The sequence below is a fragment of the Eurytemora carolleeae genome, unplaced genomic scaffold, assembly GCF_000591075.1.
Source record: "Eurytemora carolleeae unplaced genomic scaffold, Eaff_2.0 scaffold431, whole genome shotgun sequence".
NCBI classification, from domain to species: domain Eukaryota; kingdom Metazoa; phylum Arthropoda; class Copepoda; order Calanoida; family Temoridae; genus Eurytemora; species Eurytemora carolleeae.
The window spans coordinates 1-26,952 of NW_019396340.1; the positions used below are offsets into that span (position 1 = coordinate 1).

General features: G+C 34.0%; 3 protein-coding genes across 4 annotated transcripts; 2 read left to right on the forward strand and 1 right to left on the reverse strand.

Annotated features, from left to right (window-relative positions):
* Positions 1-5,142: 5,142 nt before the first annotated feature.
* On the forward strand, positions 5,143-12,621 carry LOC111701272 (eukaryotic initiation factor 4A-III). Its single transcript, XM_023472467.1, has 11 exons — positions 5,143-5,247; positions 6,628-6,744; positions 7,474-7,575; positions 8,072-8,171; positions 8,509-8,605; positions 9,309-9,426; positions 9,869-9,942; positions 10,178-10,301; positions 10,935-11,068; positions 11,361-11,424; positions 12,493-12,621. Exons 1-11 carry the CDS (start codon positions 5,167-5,169, stop codon positions 12,604-12,606), a joined length of 1,125 nt encoding a protein of 374 aa, XP_023328235.1. The 5' UTR covers positions 5,143-5,166; the 3' UTR covers positions 12,607-12,621.
* A 451-nt stretch (positions 12,622-13,072) lies between these two features.
* Positions 13,073-18,741, forward strand: LOC111701274 (probable nuclear transport factor 2). 2 transcript variants are annotated; one of them, XM_023472469.1, is made up of 5 exons: positions 13,073-13,308; positions 13,736-13,980; positions 14,543-14,738; positions 15,498-15,616; positions 17,654-17,743. In XM_023472469.1, coding segments are annotated over exons 2-5 (399 nt in total). In that variant the 5' UTR covers positions 13,073-13,308; positions 13,736-13,897; the 3' UTR covers positions 17,655-17,743. The 2 variants fall into 2 exon arrangements, with proteins under 2 accessions (XP_023328237.1, XP_023328238.1); XM_023472470.1 differs by lacking the exon at positions 15,498-15,616 and adding an exon at positions 18,374-18,741 and having other exon boundaries at positions 13,081-13,308; positions 17,654-17,742.
* Positions 18,709-26,065, reverse strand: LOC111701273 (uncharacterized). The gene is made up of 10 exons (XM_023472468.1): positions 25,970-26,065; positions 24,513-24,656; positions 23,788-23,866; positions 22,898-22,995; positions 21,730-21,790; positions 20,763-20,824; positions 20,422-20,488; positions 19,977-20,047; positions 19,650-19,744; positions 18,709-18,908 (listed from the first exon to the last, which is right to left on the reverse strand). The coding sequence occupies exons 1-10, from the start codon at positions 25,990-25,992 to the stop codon at positions 18,817-18,819; spliced, it is 792 nt and encodes a 263-aa protein (XP_023328236.1). The 5' UTR covers positions 25,993-26,065; the 3' UTR covers positions 18,709-18,816.
* Between the last annotated feature and the right edge of the window lie 887 nt (positions 26,066-26,952).

Genomic DNA, 26,952 nt, shown 5'->3' on the forward strand with positions numbered 1-26,952 from the left:
CTAACAACCTATATTCCTGGTATTAAAAACTACTGTAGGTATTTGAATGCTTGGATGAGAACCCGGAAATAATGAAAAATAAGATCAACTGAAGAAACTCAACTTAAACTCAATTTTAAAATCCATTTATCTTTGCAACCTGAAAACCTTTGGTTATTAAACAAAGCCTAATTAATCTGGCAGAATTCACAGCTTATAATAACAAAAGTCTACCACATAAGGATGCAAAGATATAAAACTTTAAACATTACTATTAACACTGCAGAGCTGGAGAACTAGAGAACTAGAGAACTAGAGAACCAGAGAACCAGAGAACCAGAGAACCAGAGAACCAGAGAACTAGAGAACCAGAGAACTAGAGAACCAGAGTACCAGAGAACTAGAGAACTAGAGAACTAGAGAACTAGAGATCTAGAGAACTAGAGAACTATGTTTATTCAAATTTTTTTTTTTTAATTAAATTAATTAAATTAAATTAACTTTACATTTCAGAAACGTAGTTTAAAAACTTTTTTAAAAGATTAAAATTTACACATTTTGACGCATGAATTAATTAACCCATAGGAATTACATAAGAAATTTATAATTGACAAATACAATTAATTTTAGTTAATTTTTACCACAAAACATTCACAATTGTGTTAAACAACTAAGGTTTTAATGTTGATCTTTTGCAGTTATAAACTCGTTATCTAGTATATGATAACATAAACTTACAGGGGCGGATACAGGATTTAAGTGAGGGGGGGGCAAGATTTTTTAGGAACAAAAAATTCATAAGTAGGAACAAAAAATCGCACCCCATGCGAAATTTTTTTGACTTAAAAGACTTCAAAATAGTCAAAATTAATGACTAAAGACCAAAAAACTTGATTTTTAACTTTCACACATTATAGTTTATTAAGACAGATATTTTTCCTGTTTTTGTTTTAATATTTACTGGACCACTTTTAAATCAACTTTTTTCAGGCACAACTTGGATTCAACATTCAAAGAAAAGTATGGAGACCCAGCAGTACAGTTGGTGCTAGATAATTCTAGGCGGTTCTGGGAAGACTTCTGCCCGCAATCCACTCGAATCCAATTAAACCATGCTTTACAGGAAAGGCTAATGGCGGACCTGAGTAAAAGGGTGGCTGAAGGGAATGGGGGACGTACTCAAAATGAAGATTTTTCATGAAAATCCAAACTGAGAAAACATAATTACCCTCTTCCACCTATGCCATGATCATTGGCATAAATATGACCTGATTTCCTCAACATACACTTCCCGGGAGGGATTCGGACCTTAACATATCCCCCCCCCCCCCCCNCCCCTCTGGAAGAAACTATATGTAAGCCGCCCTTGCAACCAATTTATTTAGTTTCACCAAGTTTATGTGTGTTCCAAAAATTGGTTCAATTATAAGTACCGCTCATCGAACCTAGAGGAAACGAACCTAACATTTTTCTGACCTAACGCTTTTCCGACCTAAAAATCTGTAGGTTCGATTAGCGAAATGTCCCAAACAGACCTAAAGATTGAAAATATATTTAGGTCGGTTATCAATATATTTTAGGTCAGTTGGGAATATATTTTAGGTTGGTTAAAGCAACAATTTTAGGTTAGATAAGCATTCATTTTAGGTCGGTTGAGCAATATTTTTTAGGTCGGTTGAGCAATATTTTTAGGTCAGATGAGCAATATTTTTAGATCGGATGAGCAATATTTTTAGGTCGATTGAGCAATATATTTAGGTCGGTTAAGCAATATTTTTAGGTCGGATGAGCAATATTTTAGGTCGGATGAGCAATATTTTAAGGTCGGATGGGCAATATTTTTAGTTCAAATGAGAAAATTTTTTTAGGTCGGTTGAGCAACAATATTAGGTCAGTTTAGCAATATTTTTAGGTCGGTTGAGCAATATTTTTAGGTTGGTTAAGCAATATTTTTAGGTCGGATGAGCAACATTTTTAGGTCAGAATTGAGATATTTTTTTAGGTCGGTTGAGCAATATTATTAGGTCAGTTGAGCAATATTTTTAGGTCAGTTGAGCAATATTTTTAGGTCGGTTGAGCAATATTTTTAGGTTTGGTTGGTTGAGTATAATATTTTTATTTCAGAGGTTACAATAGATGAGTAATATTTTTTGTAAATGTTTAAATATATAGTTGTAAAACATAAAAACAACTATTTTCAATTAAATTAGTATTTATTTAGGGTTAGGTTAGGTTAAGACACTTTCTGGGGCGAGCGCTGCAGCTAGGACAGGCTAGGGGCTGAGCGCTGCGGCCACAGGTTAGGTTAAGTTTTGACACTTTCTGGGTCGAGCGCTGCGGCCAGGAAAGACCTTTAATTCAACAATTTTTATTGAAATTAGTGTTGTTAACCATTAATTTAAGACCTCTGCAAAATGTCGTCTTCAACTTGAATCTCCTCTCGGAGACAGCCAAACCAAATTTTCAGCCCACAATTCCCTTTGTACTCCACCAGGGTTAAGAACCAGAGCAACAGGAAAGGAAACAGGAGGGAAAGCAGGAGCTTCAGAGAGAAATCAGGAGGTCAGGAAGAGAAACAGAAGGAGAACCAAACCCTGAAACCTAACCTGAACCTCACGCCAACCCCAGCCTCTGTCAGATCTGACCCTACAACCACTCCAAGTATTCCCACCAGTCCAGAATCACAGAACAACTCCATCAACCCTGTCGAATCAGAAATTCCAGGAAGAGATTCAGGGGAGAAAGCAGGAGCAGGAAATCTAGCTCCAGCTCCGAAACCCAGACCAGAGCCTGCACAGGATGAGTTCCACCCAGATCTCAACAAAATCAATCAATAGAACCATACCAAGCATCAACGCAGGAATCAACTATTTAAATATTTAATTTCTTATTTTTTTCCATTCAAATTAAACAATGATCTTTTCTAGTTTCATTAAACCCTTAATTAAAATCATTTCATTTTAATTTATATTCGGAATCCATTCTCAATTTACTTACCAATTTATCTTTTCTTTGACTATTCCTTAAATTACTTTATCAGATAAGCACAGGAAAATGTGCAACTTGATCTCAATTTTACTTCACTGTTTAATCTCTTCAACCATTTGATTATTTAACACAGTATTAATTTATGTACCTCGTAATAATTCTTCTGTTTATTTCAATCAATCAATATAGTACCTATCACACTCATTCAAACTAAATGTTGTAAACAAATTAATGGTTATGTTTTCATTCTCGTATGTTACCATAACATCCTCAAACCCTGCCTGGGGCCAGTGTTAACCATTAATTTAAGACCTCTGCAAAATGTCGTCTTCAACTTGAATCTCCTCTCGGAGACAGCCAAACCAAATTTTCAGCCCGCAATTCCCTTTGTACTCCACCCCACGGAGCTTAAAATTTTTCGTTATTGTGAAATCATTAAAGTTAAGCAAAATATTTTCATATTCGTTAAATATCCAACTGTAATTTTTCAGAAGTTAAAAAAACGTATTTCAATACTGATCAACAATAAGTCTCCCCCGATCACGCCCTAATAATTCGTAAGATTTTTTCTACTACTAATATTCATTATAACATTGTACAAGTAACCATGACCTATAATTTATGTTATTTTTTAGGAAATAAAGATTTTGTTATCGAATTTCTGAGACGGGGTTAAATTAATTTAGAAGATGGGCGCGAAGCGCCCTCTAAGGCTAGAAAGAAGGGCGCGAAGCGCCTTGAATTTCTAGTTTTAATAAAATTAGTGTATATTCAGGGTTAAGTTAGGTTGAGCTCATTTCTGGGCCGAGCGCTGCGGCTAGGACAGGCTAGGGGGCCGAGTGCTGTGGCCACATGTCTGGGCCAAGCGCTGTGGCTAGCACTGGCTAGGGGCCGAGCACTGCGGCTAGGACAGACTAGGGGGCCGAGCACCGCGGCTAGGGCAGGTTATGGGGCCGGGCGCTGCCGCCACATGACCAATTTTATCCATGTTTTAAATATGAGATGCATGTACAGGCCCCAAGGGGTGTTGAGCCCCCCTCAAAAACACCGTTTTATGCATTACTGAAACAGTAGTCGTACAGTTCACTTATGGCTTTGATTTATTGGTAAAACAACCTAAAAAAAATGCTCATCCGACCTAAAAAAAATTACTCATCCGACCTAAAAATATTGCTCATCTGACCTTAAAAATAATTCTCCTCCAACCTAAAAATATTGCTCATTTGATCTAAAAAAATTGCTCATCCGACCTAACAATATTACTCATCCTAACTAATAATATTGCTCATCCAACCTAAAAAAATTGCTCATCCGACCTAAAAATATTGCTCATCCGACCTTAAAAAAATTGCTCATCCGACCTAAGAAATTGCTCATCTGACTTAAAAAAATTGCGTAACCGACCTAAAAATATTGCTCATCCGACCTAAAAAATTGCTCATCCGACCTAAAAAAATTGCTCAACCAACCTAAAAATATTGCTTAACAGACCTAAAATTGTCGACACGTTATAATCCAACTTAAACTTCTTGGTAAACAGATCTAATATATATGCTCAACCAATTCCTAAAAATATCTCTAAATCTTAGGTCGGTAAACTATACTTCTCATAGGATGTCAAACGGACCTAAAGCTTTTTTCAACCAAACCGACCTAAAACACGTGCAAACTACTCGATATTTAGGTCAGAAACCCTTTAGGTTAGAATCATCTAGGTCGGAATATACGGCACCCAATTATACATATAATCCTCATTTTTTTATCAGCATATACCTTAATTTTTTTTCAGGGGTCTAAACTTTTAAGTTCTTTTTCGATTGCTTGTTCGCACGTAAATAAATTATGTATAATTGTACAAAGTCAAAATTTATATTTTTTGATACATGTAATTAAAGCATAAATGAACCCCTGATTTTGAACTTGAAAAACGAAACCCTGTCTGCTGCAAAGCACGCGGGAGTTTGAGAACTGTTTGCGGCATTGTACCATAACAATGTCGGAGTCGGAGCTTGGGTTTGCCGCTTACGCATACCATTCTTAATCTTTTTATAATAAGTCAGATTTTTTATACTTCTTAGTAAAACAAATCGTTGTTAATAATCCAGAGAGTGTTTTTCACGTGACACCATATCTTTTTTGATTACTGTAAAGTGTAAATTGATACTTTATAATAAAGTGTGTTATTTGTTTTCATAGAAAATGGCGTCAAAAGCTACAAGAAGGGCAGTCGAAGAGGAGGATTTGGCTAATGTCGAGTTTGAGACCAGCGAGGATGTCGAGGTTGTTTTTAATATATTTTGTTTTCAGTTGATTTATAATTAAACCCGTTTTTATACACTTTAAAGGAATACTAGGGGTCTGTTCTTCATGAATGATATAAATATACGACCACATGTCCAACTTTGACGTTATTTTAGTATAAAACTGTGGTATATTCCTAGAGAACGATTCATTTCCGGGCCGAGCGCTGCGGCTAGGATGGGCTAGGGGGCCAAGAGCTGCGAACAGAAAGATCTTTATTGTCTAAAATGTTTAATAAAATTAGGGTATATTTAGGGTTAGGTTAGGTTAAAGCTCATTTCGGGGCCGAGCGCCGCGGCCACATGAGATATCCATGTGAAACATACTTTAACCATGTATAAAATTATACCCTATTAAAATATATTGCCTCAAAGGTTCGCTTAGTTAAGGATTAGAGATAATTCTTGGAAATTTTTTTAAATAAAAGTACCTCTGTCGTGCTCTTATCCTCAATGTTGTCCCTAATCCTTCTTATACTTTAGGTTATATTGAACCTTCTTAATACTCTAGGATGTCCTAATCTAATCCTTCTTATACTCTAGGTTGTCCTAATCTAATCCTTCTTATACTCTAGGGTGTCCTAATCTAATCCTTCTTATACTCTAGGGTGTCCTAATCTAATCCTCCTTTTACTGAAGGTTGTCCTAATCTAATCCTTCTTTTACTCAAGGTTGTCTAAATCTAATCCTTCTTATACTCAAGGTTGTCCTAATCTAATCCTTCTTATACTCAAGGTTGTCCTAATCCTTCTTATACTCAAGGTTGTCTAAATCTAATCCTTCTTATACTCAAGGTTGTCCTAATCTAATCCTTCTTATACTCTAGGTTGTCCTAATCCTTCTTTTACTCAAGGTTGTCTAAATCTAATCCTTCTTATACTCAAGGTTGTCCTAATCTAATCCTTCTTATAGTCTAGGTTGTCCTAATCCTTCTTATACTCAAGGTTGTCTAAATCTAATCCTTCTTATACTCAAGGTTGTCCTAATCTAATCCTTCTTATACTCTAGGTTGTCTTAATCCTTCTTTTACTCAAGGTTGTCTAAATCTAATCCTTCTTATACTCAAGGTTGTCCTAATCTAATCCTTCTTATACTCAAGGGTGTCCTAATCTAATCCTTCTTATACTCAAGGTTGTCCTAATCTAATCCTTCTTATACTCTAGGTTGTCCTAATCCTTCTTTTACTCAAGGTTGTCTAAATCTAATCCTTCTTCCACTCCAGGTTTTACTAATCATTCTTAATCTTAAAGTTGTACAACAAATCCTTTTTATACTCTAGGTTGTCTAATCCTCCTTATTCTCTAGTAGTCCTAATCCTTCTTGAACTATAGGGTGTCCTCTAAACCTTCTTATACTCTAGGTTGTTCCAACCTTTGACTCTATGAGCCTGCGTGAAGATCTGCTCCGAGGAATTTATGCATACGGTTTTGAGAAACCTTCAGCTATCCAGCAGAGAGCCATCAAACCCATTGTTAAGGTTAGTCTTGGAGAGCTCAAAAATTTCAACCCACTTTAAGTTGCATTTTAGTATTTTTATATGTATATGTATATACATTTCTTTGTGCAACTCTTATAAATGGTGTTTTATCAATACTTTTAGAAATTTTTAGGTTTTTTAATTGTCCCCCAAAAAATCCGAACCTTTTTTTCTCTCAAAATGGAATATTCTGAAAAGCAAAAATGTTAATAAAAATTATTTCTATCAAAAATTGATTGAATCATAGAAAATTCTCAAAAATCGTTATAAGCAAATTCGCAATTTTCAGTTCTGGTCTAAGTTTTAAGGAAAAGTTATTTAAATGCTCTATTTCCTTTCTTCTTAGTATATTCTAAAAATATAAATATACGCTGTTCAATTGAAACCTGAAGAACCATTGAAAAACCACTTTTCCGTAAAAATTAGACCAGAACTGAAAATTGCGAATTTTTTGAATTTTCTGTGATTCAATCTTTATATATTTTTTTATGCAGATAGACATAATTAAATTCACAATTTTGCTTTTTTACGAGAAAATGCTCGCGGATTTTTTGGGGCCATTGGGAGTACCCAGAAATAACACCATACATGAGAGATGCACATAAAAACGTAAATTATGCTCCAGGAGCCGCTTAATCACTTTTTTGACTCACTCCGTATATATATATATATATTTTGTTTTCATTATATCATTTAAAAATTACCAATTTCTGACGGAAATATGTTCAGGGACGTGACGTGATTGCCCAGGCCCAATCCGGAACTGGTAAAACTGCCACCTTCTCTATTTCTATTCTCCAGAGTATTGATACTACTGTCAGGGAAACCCAGGTTAGATAAACCCTCGTCTCTCTGTGCAGTTAAACTATATAACGTATAGTTTAAATTAAAATACTCTTCAAGTGTAGACGTGACAAGACGAGGAATAAATGTGAGGGTTACTATGTGCATTGTGCATGGGTTCATCTACAGAGTTTGTAAAAGATGTGTCTTTAATTAAAGTTATGTGACATGTTTTGGGTGTAATTTGTATATATATGTAAATATAAAAATAAGAGTTCACTTTTACATGGTGTACACACATCCTCTAAAACATACTTTATCATGTATAGGTTTAATAAATGTGTAACTTTATGAATGTCGTCTTCTCTAAACCAGTGCCGATTTCCGGGGTTTGCACTACTCTTGCAGGGTGGTAACGTTGTATCTGTATCTGTATAATAGTCTCTGATCTGTCTACGGCGTATTTGTGAAATATTTTATATGCTTTCATGTAACAGTCGAATACAGCTCATTATTATTATTATTTAAGTTGATGAATATTTAGGTTCTGTGTTTGTCTCCTACCCGTGAGTTGGCAGTACAGATCCAGAAGGTTGTTCTAGCTCTTGGAGATTATATGAACGTCCAGTGTCACTCTTGCATAGGAAACTAAACAATTCAAATATTAAGTTTTAAAACCAGTTTTTTGTTTGTTTGTTTGTTTGTCCGATCACAACTCAGAAACCCCTCGCCGGATTTGATTGGGGAACTCGGAAGACACGCGGGAACGTTCTTAGCTTGAGATTGGTTGAGTTGGTCGACTTAAATAGCAACAATTTAGTTTCCCGGCAATATCGTTCAAATGCGGGTAAACGGCGGGAGTTACTTTTAGTAACCTTGGCAGCACTGGGTTCCCAAGTTTTAGTAAAGTTGCAAAGATTCAAAGCGAACGGTTGATCTAAATGGTTTTATTTGGTTGATTCAAATGGTTTGGTTGAACAGGAGGAACCAACCTGGGTGAGGATATCCGTAAACTTGATTACGGTCAACATGTTGTATCTGGAACTCCGGGCAGAGTATTCGATATGATCAGACGCAGGTAACATCTAACTCTATATCTTGAGGAATCGAGTGATTTTAAAATGTTGGGAAAAGATGAATTTACAATAGTTTTTCATTTAGAACCCTATAAACGGTATTAGCTTGTCAAATTAGGGATGGGGGTGAATTTTTGTTTGTTCTATTTAGAAATATATACCCTTGTCCTGCCCTTTCTCCAAGATAGATATTCCTATGCTTATGGTTTATATGATTTTCGAAAACATGGGGTCGTGTGGGGATATGCAATTTTAATTAATTTAATTATTTCCGCCTCTCAAATTGATTTTTCTCATTTTTATTGAAACAAAAACCTTTTATTCAATTTTGAGGATTTTACCCGACATTTTACTCACAATTGTATGTTCTGGGTGTATGAAGTTTTTTTCTTGTTCCGAGGCAAATAAGTAACATTTTACACCAGCAAACTAGGTTTTTTTTTTAATAACTATCGCAAAATACTTGAATTGAACCAAATTAATGTATCCAACCGTGTTGTGTTTTCATTTAGAATATGTGTTTTTGTTGTTGTAATTTTTACGTTTCTGTTTATATAAGATTTAAAAAGGAGGCTAAAAATGTATTGTTTTGCATGATAACACAAGGCAGTTTATTAAATAGATATCAAAATACTGCGGAAATATTCCTAATATCCCAAGGGAAATGGCTGATTATAAATGCTAAATATATTCCTGTATTATAAGGACCCTGAGGACCCGAGGTATTAAGATGTTGGTACTGGACGAGGCTGACGAGATGTTGAACAAGGGGTTCAAGGAACAGATCTACGATGTGTACAGATATTTACCTCCTTCAACTCAGGTATACACTATACAGAGAGAAACAGAAAACTCTAATTCTCGTCTGACCTCTCTTAAAATTATGAAATTTCGCTCAGGGTTTTTTAATTTGTCTTTAACAGGGATTTATTACATTTTGGATTTCGAGATCAATGCTTGATCTAAATCTTTCGTCAATGAGTGGATATCAAGAACAAGCTCTCGGGATTATTATTTATTAGTATCGAGCTCTGAACACGTTTAAAGATCTATCCGTTACAAATGCCAAAATTCTTAAGGTTATTTCTTAAGTAGAAGGAAAAAAGGAGAACATTCAATCTTTAATCTGTATTCAATCTACTGTATTTATATTATCTAAAATTTATAATCACTCAATGAATAATTTTATTTAACATTTTTAATTCAAAAATATTTTTTTATATAAACTAACAAATTATTCAAAATTTACCGACTCAATGATGTAGGTTTGCCTGATCTCCGCTACCCTGCCCCACGAGATCCTCGAGATGACCAGCAAGTTTATGTCAGATCCTATCAGGTACATTGGAAATCCTAACTTAATGTATTTAAATTCCTTTTTTGTTAATAATTTCACTTACTTTAGCGAGAAAACTGTTCAGAATATATCAAGATAGACCTGCCTTAAACACTGAGTTCCGAAGAAATTGAATTTATTTATTTGTATGGCGGATCCAGAATCCTATTCGCAATAAGAACTATCTTAGTTGGTTATTTTCTTTGTAAAATTGTAATCCCATGTTCTGATTGTTCAGGATCCTGGTAAAGCGTGACGAGTTGACGCTGGAGGGTATTAAGCAGTTCTTCGTTGCTGTTGAGAGGGAGGAGTGGAAGTTTGATACACTCTGTGACCTCTACGATACACTCACTATCACTCAGGTAGGCGCAAGTAAACAAAGTGATATCTGCACTCGGCGCAGGGTTGTTTGTCTTGACATTATTTTTGTTTTTCATCGGAGACTCTTGTCATAAAATTTGTTCCTAGATAAAAAACGACTTATTCGGGAACTGAATTAAAACTGATTTTTTGACAATAATTTATTTTCCTCTTACTCAGTGAGAAACGTCTCCAAAAAACACCAACTCTTAGGGGGGGGGGGATAACTTCCATGCAAATATACACCCTTAGAATCGGTGCTTAGGATCCACTTATTTTTGATGCGGATCCGGATCCTGGATCCGCACTGAAAAAAAATGGATCCGGATTTAAGTCATTTCTCTAACGATTTACTGAATTTTTTAACATTACAGAATTTTCAAATATTTGTTTGATTTTTTCGTAATTTTTATGCTAAACTTGATGAACCATTCAGAAATTTGGAAATTTTTATTATCTCTCATTCTTCATTAATTCAGATTTGGGTTTTGAGCGAAACATTTTTCTTTCTTTCATTTTTTGGTTGATATTTTCCCCCGTTGATCCGCATATTTTTACGGATCCGGGTCCAGGAAGCCAAAATCCTGATCTTACGCACTGCTTGGAATAAACATCTAAACATAAATATTGTTAAGGCGGTTATCTTCTGTAACACAAAGCGTAAGGTTGATTGGTTAACTGAGAAGATGAGGGAGGCCAACTTTACAGTCTCCTCAATGCACGGAGATATGCCACAGAAGGAGAGAGATGCTATCATGAAGGAATTCAGGTAACCATAGATATATTAGATTGGGAACCCAGCGGTAGGTATAGTTAGTCCCTCCGTTGACCGGCACTTTGTCGTAAATCACGATTTTAGATCATTCTTCTCTAATAATTCTAACCAAGAACATTCCTGGGGCTCTCCCGAGTTCTCCAATCAGAATTTGATGCAAAAACAGTCCAGGGGATATTAACGTCAGAAATTATTTGTCAAGAACATATCGTAATAGTTCTGTCATGATTTGGACTTTCATTTGTCTTACTCAAGATGTATTTAAAACTTAAAATTTTTTGTTTAGGTCCGGACAAAGCCGAGTACTCATCACTACTGATGTTTGGGCAAGAGGAATTGACGTTCAACAGGTAGAGCATTCAAACTAACACAATAATATAAATAAAATATCACGCGGATAGTACACAACCATCTTACCTTTCCTGGTGTCACGTTAAAGAAGGCCCGGGCGTTATATTTGGTCCGGGTTAGTGTTACATGTGAAATCCATGTACAAAATTGATAGGAGGGGGAAGGGGGGGGGGTCAAAAAATCGTATATTAGGAAATTACCGCTGGTTATGTATAAAATTGATAGAAGGGGGGGGGGGGGCCCAAAAATTGTTTACTTTGACCGTTTGACGGACCCAAAGAGTGCACATTATCATTGTTATTGAAATTGTTACAATTTTTTGTTTCCCCCCGTTCTACAATTTTGTACATAACCAGCGGTAATTTCTTAATATACGATTTATCCTATCAATTTTGAACATGGATTTCACATGTAACACTCACCCGGACCAAATATAACGCCCGGTCTGGATGTAACGCTACACCGGTACGGCAGCTTATAAAGGTTATAAGGAGATGCGAGCCGCGTGGCAATAATAAATAAAAAGTCAACCGTCATTCCGTGGAAATCGAGGCCGATACCCCTTCAAAGGGAAGAACTTATTGCCTCCTTATTACGATGTTATTAGGAGAAAAAAACTGTTTATGTACCTAATCAATATTTGAACCAAAGCGTAGCGAGGGACATAATTCACCTACCTCAAGTCTAGCAAAAAAAAAAAATCAAATGACTCGTAAAACGTCATAACTCAACCCCATGACCAGTTCTATTTCCCATGTGGCCACAGTAATATGTAAGAATACTAATTTTCCTTCTCATGGACGCACGTTGTTAAAATCATACATAGGTCAACATTAATTGAAGTCCAGTCGAGAGAAGTGGTCTGCTGGGACGATCAAGTGGTCTACCGGGACGATCAAGTGGTCTGCCGGGATCAGTGGTCTATCGGGACGATCAAGTGTTGTCGGGACGATTAAGTAATTTGATCGGGAATAAGAATGAAACTTATGTGGTTACATCGGGGTAAAAGAGAGCTAAATTTGATTTTTTTTTTTTTTTTAATGAATTCATTATGTTGTTGTGTTCAGGTTTCCCTGGTTATCAACTACGATCTACCAAACAACAGAGAGTTGTACATTCACAGAATTGGTAGATCTGGACGTTTCGGCAGGAAGGTCAGTATGGAACATTTCTCCTTTTAGGATATCAATTACTTTGATTTTGATCCAGGTCATGAACAATAGACATATATTCAACAAGTTCCAGATTTATGAAGAAATTCAGTATTTTTTATTACTGGTGCCCCGAACTCCAAAAAATGTCTGACAAAAATTTTATAAATAGCGGTTTAAAGTTTCATTTGATAATATTTCGATAAGCCAATTCCCACTTTTTGTTAAACGTTTGTTTGGAAACGTAAGGGTTTATATTTCTTAAACTTTAATTTTTGTATCCTGATACAAATGACAAAAAGAAAGAAATTTCGAAGATCACAATTTGTGGTATCTTGTTCAAAAATGACATTAAAAAAAGAACTCTTTATACCCGTCTCTAAACGATTACGAATTAACGACTGCATCATGGGTTTTAAGTTATAATAAAGCTTGTATTGGAGGATTGGTTAGCATTTAAAGAAAAATGCATTTAATGTTAGAACAGATAACTTATAATTAAAAAATATATATTAACATTAATTTGTTTTAGTTGCTGACCTGATCTAAGAACTGGACGGGGCACATGGGGCGCTTGACCGACGCATTTCTGCTGAATATTTTGTACATAAATGGCCCCGCCCTCTCCGCCTGAATGCGTCACTGAGGCATGATGGCAGGGTAGGGCGAAGTACACGGGTCTGCTTAAAGTCCAGTGTATGCATGCGTACACTGGACTTTAGTTGCATTCAGGTTGGTTCTACTTTATATTCTTCATTGCTTTACAGCTTTTTGCCACGGGGCGTCGGGGGGTGTTCTTTTTTCATATATATAAGTTTTCCCCAGAAGGCTTATTTGCTTTTTAGGGTTTTATTTGCTTAATTGAGGAGAGAAAGATTTTGTGTGTAAAAAGTATCAAAGATAGAAAAACGTTGCCTTTTGATGAACTTTTCATTTATTTTCCATATCATCAAAAATCAATCAAGAAAGTTTCAAACAATCTTGGTCCTCCATAAACCATCTAGATGCCAATTTTTTGGCCATTTTCTTATCTATTTTGTTACGTAGTGTAGTTACTTCAATTTTAATTGAGAAAAAAAATATTTAAATTAAATAACAATTTAGTAAAACAATAAATTCAGTTTTTGGAATAAATTTCTGACCCCTGACCATATTTAAGGTGTACACTGTGTGTGTTCTGGACTGATGTGTGAGTTCACTGTTAACCCTTCTCTCCACCATGGCGTCTGTTAACCATCATTATTATAATCTTGTAGTTTTTTCTCTTATACTATTCTCACTTTACAACTTTAATCAGTTCAATATAATTTCAGACTAAAATATGACGCTGAATCCGAACTACGAAGCTATAGGGAAGGCGTTCACGGAGCAATATTACCTTATGTTTGATAACCCTGCTACAAGGTCAGTTAGATCCATCACTTTTTTAGGTTTTTTTTTTGCCGGATACAAACAAAAACAGAATATTCCTCAAATTTGGATTTTCATCCCAAAAAACGTTTGTTTTTTTGGTTTCTTACCTGTTGAAATAGTAACAACAAACAATTTGCTTATTTGAAACTGTTTTTATGGGCAGATTTTCCAAAAAAAAACAAGTAAAAATCATTGTTAGGCAGTCTTTAAATTCTGACCGGCAATAAATTTTTCCCTTGGGTTAATTACCACGAAAAATTGGTTTGATTGGTTCACATTTGACTAGTTGGAAAAAACAAGAAAGTCAAATTTAGACGTAATAGGTTTTCAGCGCCATTTTTCTTGAAACAATTTTAACTGTCGGTCGTTGCTCGTCTATCTGCCAGTTTTCTTTGTAAATCGCGCTTTCTTCGTGGATTTTGCTGGAAACATTGCACTTTTAACAACTAAATGTCGGCATTATTACCTTCTTTAACCATCCATAAGCCAGTTCTAGGGGTTATGGGAGTTACCACAAGCAAAGTATATGTATATTTATAATTCCCTTATTTAGGCATCAGCTCCAGGCCCTTTACAATGCAGATCAGTCCCTCATGTCCTTCGAGGGTCAGCAGATGCAGGGAGCAGTTAAAATAATGGAGAAGATACAGACACTAACCTTCCAGAAGATCGCTCATCTCATCACAGCTGTCGACTGTCAGCCAATGTTCGATGGTGGGATTCTAATCAACGTTCTGGGACAGCTGAAGGTAATAATTTTCCCTATAATAAATGTCAATATAAAGAACAAAATATATTTGTAAGAATTTTAAAAAAGGTTCTCAGCTATTTAAGTTTTTTTCTTCCTTTTTTGAAACTAAAATTCATTTCTTCATTATTTTTTACGTTTCTGACATTTTGTATCCATTATCTACAGCTTGCAGCGGATAATGTGTTTGAAGTACAGAAGTACACAAAAGATTAAATTATCTAAGAGAACACCTCTTTTTGGAATATTGATTAATAATAATTTCAATGGAATCGAGTTTAAAATCGTCTTTTCCTATCTTGTGAAGAATCGGTTCGGAATTTCCTAATAACATTTTCAAAATCGTGTTGATTCTTAAATGATTGATGCTAAAGAAGTTCCGTTCATCTCAAGGGAACTCGCAAAGTGTTCAAATATGATTAGAAGTCCAAACGTCTGTATTGTGCATCTCGCATCATTATCTTCAGCAGGCTTATTTTTGGGGGTCGTTAAAATTAAAGGAATTAACAGTTGTCACCTCATTTTAAAGTTTCAATTGTTGATATCGAGATCAAATGTTTAGATTAGTACTATTTCTCACAAATTTTCCGACCGTTGTCCTTTTAGAAACGGAGGTTATTAGCATTATTGTAAAATGTAAATTATAATACAAAGACGGTTTAATCTCGATGTATTTTTACAAGTTGGAAATTAAATGGAGGGAATACTGCAACTCTGAAAATAATTTTGTAGTTATCTTTTATTGAAAAATAATACATAGACGGACGAGGACCAACCTCATGGTTTCACACAATCCTTTATCCTCCGTCCTTCAACTGGAGGTTCCTGGTTTATACAACATGATATCTTCAGACTAGCACTTCATCATGTTGCTGCATAGTATGTTATATTCTTCAGTATATCTTTTTCAAACTCTGTGAAACCTGGATGCTTCGCATTTTCATATTAAAGAAGCCGACATAAACTGAACAAGTTTTTAACCCAGACAAAAGTTTTTTTAGTGAAAATAAAAAACACAAGTTATTAAATTTTTGTGCTTAGGTTCCATTTTATTTTAATATGGATCCGGATCCTGGATCCATCCTGTAAAAAAAATGGAACTGGATGCTTTTAAAGGATCCGAATAGCACTGCTTTCCTTTAAATACATTAAATGTATTCCTTTAAATATATCGATTCTCATTTGTTTAAAAATATTTGGAAGATTTACTCCATTTTGGGATTACTGGACGATGCCTAAGTTTCACAAAGTTGGAAAGCGATAAATATCCCTATTTATATCCGTTTGATTCTAATCCAGTTTTTGGCTTTAGTCCCTGTAAGTTTAAATACTTTGGACTTGATGCAACGTCTAGTTCTATTTACAAGTTTGTAACAAGTCCCTAATTAATTCTTAGTTAGCACTAACAAGCTTTGCATTTACGCAATTAACTATTGACTTTTGTATGTTAGATTTATCCGTTTTTGTTAAGTACAGCAAAAAATAATAACAACAAAAATAGAAAATGCACATTGCACTCTTCTCAGTATCAAGACGTGTTCGTGTGATTCACAAAATAGATAAAGATTAGTTCAGGGGTAAATACTAAATATTTTGCAGAAATCTCACCACTTCAGTTACGAATAAAACAATTTAAAATCCTAAAATTGTGAGTTTTCGATAAAAAATGTTAATCTCATTTAAGTTCTGTGAGCGAGTATTTTTGCAACGATATTGACTTGATATTGTAGCCCCGCCTAGTCTATGCAATCCAACCTAATAGACGGGGAATCTCTTTTTAGAAAATTTATTTCACCACGTTCTTCTGAGAAATTGGGAAAGGATTGAAATTCTAAGCCTAAAGAAGATGCATTAAGCAATCCCTGTTCGATGGGATGGGATGGGATGGGATTTTTAAAAACTATTAATTTAAAAAGAGACATGTGCTCTATTTTTGGTTTATTGGAATATGATGAAGAAAAAATATGTTGTTCCTTTAAACCTTTTTTCGTGTTCTTTTATCGCCTTTTGTTCTTCAATTCAATTTGATTTTTTAAAGTTGATATTGTATAATTATTAAATTCCTGCCGGAAATGCTGCTTTTCAATCAAGAAATATTCTTGAGTGTTCTAGTTAGTCAGAATTTTTAAAATCTCGAGAGAATAAGAATTTTAAAAAAATTGACGACTAACTTCAAAAGGAAATGATCTGGAAGGTTTTTGAAATACTCGAAAGACAACATTTTTTTGCTTTTTAATGTTAAACCTCACTGTTGACAAGAGGTTGTAATGTGTATATACTGAGAATTGGTATCCTATTTTTTAACCTAGTTAGCGTCTAAATTATCTTAGCGCCAACACTTTATGCAATAAAGCTAAGAGACGCTATTGGGATAAAATATTTAGTCAAGGAAATAACGTTAGTGATGCTTGATTAGCTAACACAATGCTTAAAATTACTTTTAGCTGGTCAATAATGAACAGAGGCCGGAACTTTTTAATAGAGTAGGATAATCCACATAGGAATCTTTAAGTTATTAGAGTAGGATAATCCACATAGGAATCTTTAAGTTGAACTAATTTAGTGTCTAATCCGTGAACATTGAGTGGAATTTGATTAGTCTGTTAAGGAATTAACTTAAATCGTCAAAATAAAAATATATATTTAGTAGTCCTTGAAGATGTAAGATCAGGGTCAAAAGTTGTGACCCCTGTTTATTATTTACGCGAAAATGTTGATTATGTTTATTGTGATCTCGGACATTTTGCGGGATTATACAATGAGAACCAGAAAATATGAATACTTTGTTTTTTAATAGCATCTAATGCTTGTAAGTATTGCAATAATGCCGTTTTCCTATTCCACAGTTTTCTGGTTCTTGATTCAGCTTTTGAAATCGGATCCTAAATATTTTCTAATTATTTTGTATTTGTTTAGACTGATGACGATCCTCCACAATCCTTTGTCCAGAACTTTGTGCTTAAACCCTCAGCAGATTCTTTCTTTATTCAACATGATGCGTTCAGGTACACCCAACATTTTAGCGGGTTTTTATTTGAAGGTGTTCTCTAAAGGTAAGTTCTTTTCATCCTTCTTGACACTTTATACTTGAAATTCAGCAAATAACCCCCCAAAAAAGTTCTCCTTAGAAAAATGGTTTTCCAGGGGGGGGAGGTAAATGATTTCTTAAAATAAACACCCCTGGCAAACATTGAAAGAAACTGAGAATAGACGTGAACGGGCTCATTTTCTATGCAAGAATAAATAAATGATTTTCGCACCCCTCTTCTAATAGCATATCTGTCGTAAATTTAATTTAATAATAATAATGGCATTTTTCGTTTTTCCTTTTAATAAATGGTGGACATTTTTACAGGCAAAATCAGTACATTTAGCCTTCTCTTAGGTTTCTTCATGAATAGTTGGACTTGATCGGTTCAGCCGTTTCTTTCTTTGGATGCTATTAAAGGGTCATTCTTTATGAACTCCGCCAGGTTTTGGAAATCGTGGATTTTCTATAAATTTCGCAAACAGCTAGCATATTTTGAGAAAACATGACATTGACTTCCATAGAGTGGCTGACATGACAAAAGAATGACCCCAAATAAACAGAAGATTTTTGTTTAATACTCTGCTTTTATAACTTTACTTTTCTAGACTTGTTCTGCACAATGTTGCCGCATAATACCATCCTACACCTCATCATCAGCTACTGGTGTTCAATATTCAACCATCAACCAACCACCTATGGACTAAATTCCTTTTTTGCTTTGTTGACGTGAATCTTTATCTACTATAGTGGATAAAGGAAATTGTGAATATTCAAGATTAAATCAAGTGGAACCTAGAAAATACCAAAACTCAAAAGTCCGCCGGGAGTAGAAATATAAACACGAGTTAAACCAACTGTACAACCTGTACTACGTGATAATGTACGGAGTCAATCAGTTTTTATTGTACTTCATCCCCCTTTTATTATAAAATAACTAAAATACAATGTAAAATATATTTTTTTATACAATTTATTTTTAGAATTCTTTTCCAAGTCCCAAACCTTCCCAAGGTCCTAGTTTAGTCCTAGTCCTTCTTTTGGTCCTAGTTTAGTCCCAAACTCTATCGTTGTCGATTCCAGCTTCCTTAAGGACAGCCTGTAGTGCCTTCTCCTCTTCAGCCAGATCAGCCTCGATTTCCTCTAAATAAAAAACTCTTAGTTTGTTAGTACTTTAATTTTACTTCTGTTAGAACTTCAATTTTACTGATAAACGAACTAAACTATATATATAGTACGCTGGCAGTAGAAAAATCCTGCCTAAATTGCTCACATTCGTACTTCTAAAAACAAGAGACATCTATGCAGTGCTTAGGATCCGTTGGATCCGCAAGATTTTGGCTTCCTGGATCCGGATCCAAGGGGTAAAATATCAACCAAAAACTGCAACCAAAAAAAAACTTTTTTACTCCTAAAACCAAAATCTGAACTTGAACTTGTAAAAAAAGAGAGATTATAAAAATTTCATGGTTCATAAAGTTTTGGGAAAAAGCAGTGCTTAGGATCCATTTAATTTTACTGCGGATCCGGATCCGGATCCTGGATCCGCTTTTCAAAAAAATGGATCCGGATCCATTTTTGTAAAAAAAAATTAAATTCTTGAAAATCCGCAAAAAAATTTTCTTCTTTGTTTTAAAATGTAAACAAAAAGAACATGTTCACAATTTAAATAGAAGATGGTCGCGAAGCGCCCTAAAAGCCAAGTATATATATATTTTCTTTGACTATACGCGTAATTTTAAGTGATCCTCCGAGGAAAGCTGGCCATACCTGATTTACAACGGTACCCTTGATACCTTAATCTGAGGAAAAATGTGAAAGATACTGTCGTTGTCTGAATCTTTCAGAATTGAAAAAAATATCAAATACTAGAATGTTTATTACCTTTCGTTAATCCTTGAACCTCTTTCTCAATAATTTTCATATCTTGCATTTCCACTTCAACCATAGCTAGGATATCCTCTACACTATTCCCACATCTAGATATTTATTATATATCTACCTTAGCTAGGACAAGGATTGTTAGGCAAGGAAAGTTATTTCAGAAGTGTACACATCTTTTGTACTGCAGTGTACTGTCTCTGGGCGGTAATGTAAGAGAGAAAATATTATTATATTTTAAGCGTATTTTTTCCATCATTGGATTCCTTGGATCCTTCTATAATTTACAAAAACCAATGCAAGGAAATTTGTGTCTAAGCTAAACTGTACCTTTTATAAAGATCCTTACATCTTCCCTGTCCTTTCTCAATACCAATCTGTGCAGCCAGGTTTAGTTGAACCTGAATTCATCATTTTTGATAAAAATACACCCACCTTCCACTAGTTTGAAAGTTTTTTACACATTAAAAAATTTGGGAATTCAAAAAAAAAATTTAATTTATTCAGATTTGGACGGTATTCAGTGGTTTGAGACGCATATTTTGAAAGATGCCCATGTCAACATGTTTTGTAAAAATTGTAAATTCTAACACCCTAATCATATTTTCATTCGTTTATTACAACATGAGTTTTGTTTTTTCAGCTAAGAAATGTTGATTCTAATTTTCAAATATTATTTTTTTTTGCTGGTACGAAAAGGATTTGAAATTTTCGATGAAATAGTTTCATTCTTAATTCTATTTATTTTGTTTCCTTAATGTTAATTTTATTCTACCTCTCCATTGCTGATATCAACTCTCTTACTGAAGGTTTCAGTCAAAAGGATCTCGTTGTCGGTCATACTAAAAATTTAGGATTTAATAACGACTCGTCAGATAAAGGTACACCTCCACTTACCCCTTTGATAATAAAGAGGCTTTTTATTTCTTACGATAAATCAAGAAAATAAAAGATTATCGTAAAAACATAATTATAGATTCGTTCATTTAAAATTCAGTTTTTGCTTTACATTTTGCCCTGGGGGAGATTTTTCATGACAAATATACAATTGTATGGGGGGGGGGGTAATGAGAAGTTCACCTTGTTTTCAATTTTAATTATCCAGACTAATTGTACCTGTTCTTATTAGATGCATACTTTGCAGATAGTTCACAGATAACTTTTTTACTACAATCATCCTGAAAACATAGCTTTTTTACTACAATCATCCTGAAAACAAAGCTTTTTTACTACAATCATCCTGAAAACAGAGCTTTTTAAACAGAAATTTAATTCATTTGAGTATATCATCTTTATCGGTATTATACAGTAAAGCACCAGCTTGAGAACCTATCTTTGCCTGGAAAGCAAACTTATGTTAAGCAATATGGTTACGGGGTTCTTTCTAGGTGAGATCACTACTTTATGTATATAGATGAAGTGGATACGGTGTTGCAAATCTTATTCTTATGGCTTGGTTAAATTATTATTTATTCATTCGACGTCGTTGTAAGTTCAAGAGATCCTCATTTTACATCCAGTGTTAAGCGATTATATCAATACAATGAAGACGACTTTTTTATTTAAGCTTTGATTGTAAACAAGTTTTTCTCGAATTACAAGTTTACAAGTAATAAAAGAAAAGCATTTTTTATTGACAGTTTCTCTTGACTTTTATGTTAACGTGTCTCCATGAGGTTTCACAGCTTAATGTAAATAAAATTGTTATCAAAATTCGTCAACACTGTGTTGAATAAATTGATTTAATCGCCTACCATCGTACTCGCATGTCTGATTCACAACTATATTCATAAAAGCATTGTCTGGTCAAGTTTGACTGAGATATCCAATATTTTATTTTAAACGCGAGTTTTTTTCAAACGAGGTTTCTTCTTAAAAGTTACTTTCTAATGCAGTCAACACAGAATTAAACGCTATTCAAGCCAATAGGTTTCAAAGGTACCATTGTGAATTGGAGTATCACTTGAAATTCAGTAACGAGACTCTTTAGTCGAATTCTTTATTTGTTTTACACAGCAACATTTTTCAGCAATTGGACCTCCCTCTCACGAGGTTGCAAACTAAAATATCATTATTTCCCTACCTGGTCCTTGGCCGTCATCTCGAGGGTCCAGGCGTCGAAATCAAACGATTCAACCTCTCGCCTGAACAAAATTTGCCTAATTGTTTTTTTTGGTACAAGAAGGGGTAATTTTTGTTATTAACCGACCCCCTCGATTTAGAGCAGTAGGACATGAGTAGGACAGTACTGCGAAATATATGCAATTTTTTGTAGTAGTAGTAGCAGCAAATAGTTTTTATGCTATAGAGCAAATATAGTTTTGATGTTGTTATACGGCAAATATAGTTTTGATGTTTTTATACAGTAAACATAGTGTTGATGTTGTTATACAGCAAATATAGTTTTGATGTTTTTATACAGTAAACATAGTTTTGATGTTGTTATACAGCAAATATAGTTTTGATGTTTTTATACAGTAAACATAGTGTTGATGTTGTTATACAGCAAATATAGTTTTTATGTTTTTATACAGTAAACATAGTGTTGATGTTGTTATACAGCAAATATAGTTTTGGTGTTGTTATACAACAAACATAGTTTTTAAGTTGTTTCACAGCAAATATAGTTTTTATGTTTTTATACAGTAAACATAGTGTTGATGTTGTTATACAGCAAATATAGTTTTGGTGTTATTATACAACAAACATAGTTTTTAAGTTGTTTCACAGCAAATATAGTTTTTATGTTTTTATACAGTAAACATAGTATTGATGTTGTTATACAGCAAATATAGTTTTGGTGTTGTTATACAACAAACATAGTTTTTAAGTTGTTTCACAGCAAATATAGTTTTGATGTTGTTATACAGTAAATATAGTTGTAACGTCATACGGCAAATATAGTTTTGATGTTGTTATACATCATAATAGCTTTGATGTTGTTATACAGCAAATCGCTTTGATGTTGTGAAACAGAAAATAGTTTTGATGTTGTTATACAGCAAATATAGTTTGATGTTGATACTGCAAATATAGTTTTGATGTTGTTATACAGCAAATATAGTTTCAATGTTGTTAAACAGCAAATATAGATTTGATGTTTCATATTTGATCAGACAAAGCTTTTAAGGGTAATCGTTGTAATTGTATAGTGGGCACTGCCATCTTTGCATGAAGGGTCACTTGAAATTACGTTTTCAATCCCTTTAAGTTACTTTTTAAAAATGTTTAAAGAATTCATAATGTTTTACTTCATTCTTCGGATGTCTTCATGAGTGAATTCTGCCACGATACTACGCTTCCCTCTGTGGTGGTGTCCGTGGTTGTATTTATCAGAACTGTAGTAGTACTAAACAATATATTTTGAAGGAAGAAGTTATTAAGGTTACAAGATAAATGCAAATCTATATTTAATAGAACTGATTTAGTGGGTTAACTATTCATACAGCTGTGTTTTCCCTCTGTGGTGGTGTCCGTGGTTGTATTTATCAGAACTGTAGTAGTACTAAACAATATATTTTGAAGGAAGAAGTTATTAAGGTTACAAGATAAATGCAAATCTATATTTAATAGAACTGTGGCCGAATTTAAAGAATTTGATCGGCGGTTTAAATTTAAACCGCGGTTAAAATACGGTTGGTTCCACTTAAAATTGTATTAAATGTTTCAAGATTTAAGCTGGCGCTTAATTTAAACCGGGTTTTGGCGGATTTAAACCGCGGCTCAAATTCTTTAAATTCCATCTCTGATTTAGTGGGTTAACTATTCATACAGCTGTGTTTTCCAGGCTTAAAGCAAAATATAATCAAAGAGAAACTGAGTTATTGTTACAAACTCGGTTTCCTAATTCCTTTATCTTTGGAACCAAATGTCGCAGATATAGGTATTAGAAAGTTTGAGTTTTAGTTAATAACTCAGTTCCTTTTAATAGGGGAAAAAAATGAAAACGAATAGTTTTATTGTAACGATAAATAATAAATAAATGAAAAAAAGTTGTCGAACAGCTTCATGTAATTTGGCAGTGAATTTAAAATATAAATCGCCTTACTAATTCATTTTAACACAAAATATTCGCCTCTGTTGATCCTCAATTAGACTTAGAAAACGGCATTGTGAAAAGCAGGAATATATATAAAATTACCCCCTGGGGTTGAGTGTAGTGTGATGAATATCCACTGTAATAGTGGTTGCTTGGTTGATAACTGCGGGCATACCCATGTCTAAATTGTTAAATGTTAAACTAAAAATTTTCGACGTCTGTATCCGTTTATTAAACAGGTCTGTTTTTGGCGTTCATCAGACTAGCGACTATAAGATCAAGAATTCAGGAGGGTTAACAAAGGAATTTTGATTATGCTACAAACTCTGAATTTCTAATCCCTGTTATATGCAACCCAATACGTCTTAGTCTGAATGATTTAAAACTATCAGGTTGCAAAGAAAGATAGATTCGAAAATTTGAGTTTGTGACAAAACTCAATTCCTTTAGAAATTTTAAGTTTTAAAAGTTTTTTCCTACTCTTAATAGATTAGGATTATGAAAACCTTGTAGTTTCTTGCGAACACACCTTAAAGTCAAAAATCTTTTAATTGAAAAAATAGACTAAACCAGATGCCTAATATGTCACTAGCTTGTAGTTACAACATTTAGAATAATTTCAAGTTTTAAAGTGATAATTTCAAAAAATACCGGAATTTTTGGACAACTGAACTTAGGTCCAACTTGAAAATAGTTGATAAAGGAACTGAGTTTTTGTCACAAAAAGTTTAAAGGGTACCAATGTGAATTTGGCATGACCCTCTTTAATTTTAGGGTCCCTTGAAATCCCGTGGACAGTATCTTTAATCTGATAAGTTTATGCTGACCTGCCATGACTTCTATTCCCTGCAATAATAGCACCAAGAAGGAAACTTCCCTTGAGGGCAAGTGCTCCTGCAAGTAGACCGACAGCTATTGGTCCGAAGAATAATGCTTCAGACACATGGGCAAACCCAACCAGCAGGAATACACTAAAAAATATATACAAGTTTTAGAATTATTCTTAAATTTGTTTGTTAATTTCTTTGCAACTTGATAATGTAAAGCTTGCATTTTTTAAACTTTGATCATTTCATGTTTAGGTTGCTAAGATATAGAGATTTGAAAATAAAAATAAATAAAGAAGAATATTGAAGAATATTGAAGATAATTGAAGAATATTGAAGAATATTGAAGAATATTGAAGAATATTAAAGAATATTGAAGAATATTGAAGAATATTGAAGAATATTGTAGAATATCGAAGAATATCGAAGAATATTGAAGAATATTGAAGAATATTGAAGAATATTGAAGAATATTGAAGAATTTTGAAGAATATTGCTTTGAATACATGGACAAACCCAACCAGCAGGAATACACTAAACAATATATACAAGCTTTAGATTTTATTATAATGGAATTGAGACTTTGCCACAAACTCTGATTTTTTAATCGCTACACCTTTGCAACTAAATGTCGTAGAATTCTGTAGGATCAAATATTTGAACTATAACACCCTTAAAGGATTCACTAGACAATATATAAAAGTTTCAAAATTAATTTTAAATGTTTTTGAATTTTTTTTTTTGCAAGCTGATGGTGTAAATCTTTTATATTTCAAACTCTGATTATTGATCTAACATAATTCATAGTTTGAAATATCTAGGGTCTAGACTATGAAGATTTGAAAATCAGAGTTTGTGTTAAAGATTCAATTCCTTTGTTTGAATTTTTTGTTAGTTTCGATGCAACCTGAAGGTCTAAACCTTTAATATTTCAAATTTTAATCATCTCTTAACAGAATTCATAGGTTGAAATATTTAAGGTCGACTTTAGGTTGCTAAGATAAAGGGATTTGAAAATAAAGATAAGCAAAGATGAATATTACTCCAGATACATGGGCAAACCCAACCAATAGGAATACATTATACACTACAGTCTTTTCAGATTTAATCTGATCATTTGATTTAACAGAATTCATGGTTTGAAATATCTAAGGTCTACGACTTTGGGTAAACTTATTTAAAATAACTTGAGGACTTGAAGTGCATAAAAATTTTCTAGAAGTAAGAAATAAAACAATAATAGTGTTATTAAACTGTAATCCTAATAAAAATACTGAAAGATTAGATTATATTACTTTAAAAGTAATAAATCTTTGCCACAAACTCAATTTTTCTAAGCTTTTTATCTTTACAACCTGATGGTGTGGTGAATTGATTTATTTGACTTGGGTCAACGACATGGGTCGCATGCAAAGTTGGATTCAGTTTATGACAAAAATTCAATTCTTTTAACAAACCTTTTAAATAGTAGATTCTTCATGTTTTCTTCTCTTCTCTTCCTTTAACACTGTCCAACTTGAGAAGACGAGTCAGCATTTATAGTGGAATAGTTTATTGTCTGGTGGGACGGGAGGGGGTTGCATGGGGGGGGGTTATAAATGTCGAGAATGATGGACACAGTAGAGAATGGAAATTGGTGAATCCCCGACTTTTAACGGGTTTGCTGATAGCCTAAGGCACTTCTATAAGCAACTTGCGTGCTTTCTCCTTTAGAGTGTTCCACATAACATGAGATTTTGCAAGATCTACAGGGTTCCCCATAATTATGAGACTGAAAAGACGACATGAGGCACGGCGACGGTTTAATTCTGCGGATCAAGAGGTTCCCGAGGTCATTTTCTGGGGCTCATGGCGGCCCTGCACCCCTTTCCTCATATATGGGATACAAAACAATCGTCTTTTAATTGTAACATTTATTGGAACAACCTGTGGTCCCCCCCCCCCTCCATGCAGAGATCTGGACTGGGGTTCACCGCATACCCAGACACTGCATGCATTGACTATTATTAAAGGCGCAAATAAGGGGAAACCTTATTCCCCCCCCCCTACCCCCCATCCCCGCTCTAGACTGTGTCACAATAACGATTGTGGACCATCTTTTGTCAAATTTGCCAAAAAAAATTAACACCATTCTTTTTGACTCCTCGTGCTATACATTCAGATAAGAATTTCTTACTATTTTTTTCTTTTTCAGCTTGAAGTAAGTTATAAAGATGACCACGATGTAACCCCCCCCCCCCGCGCAAAAGAATGCTTTTTTAAAGACTTATAACTATTAACTTTTATAACTGAATATCCATGTATAAACTGGATGTATCTGGATTCGGGAACAAATGATGAAGACGGTGTAGGAGTATATTAAAAGGATAGGCGGTTATAAACATGTAATCTTGTGTTAATCGTTGGCGATCGTTTTTCAAAAAACTTTTAATAAAATGTC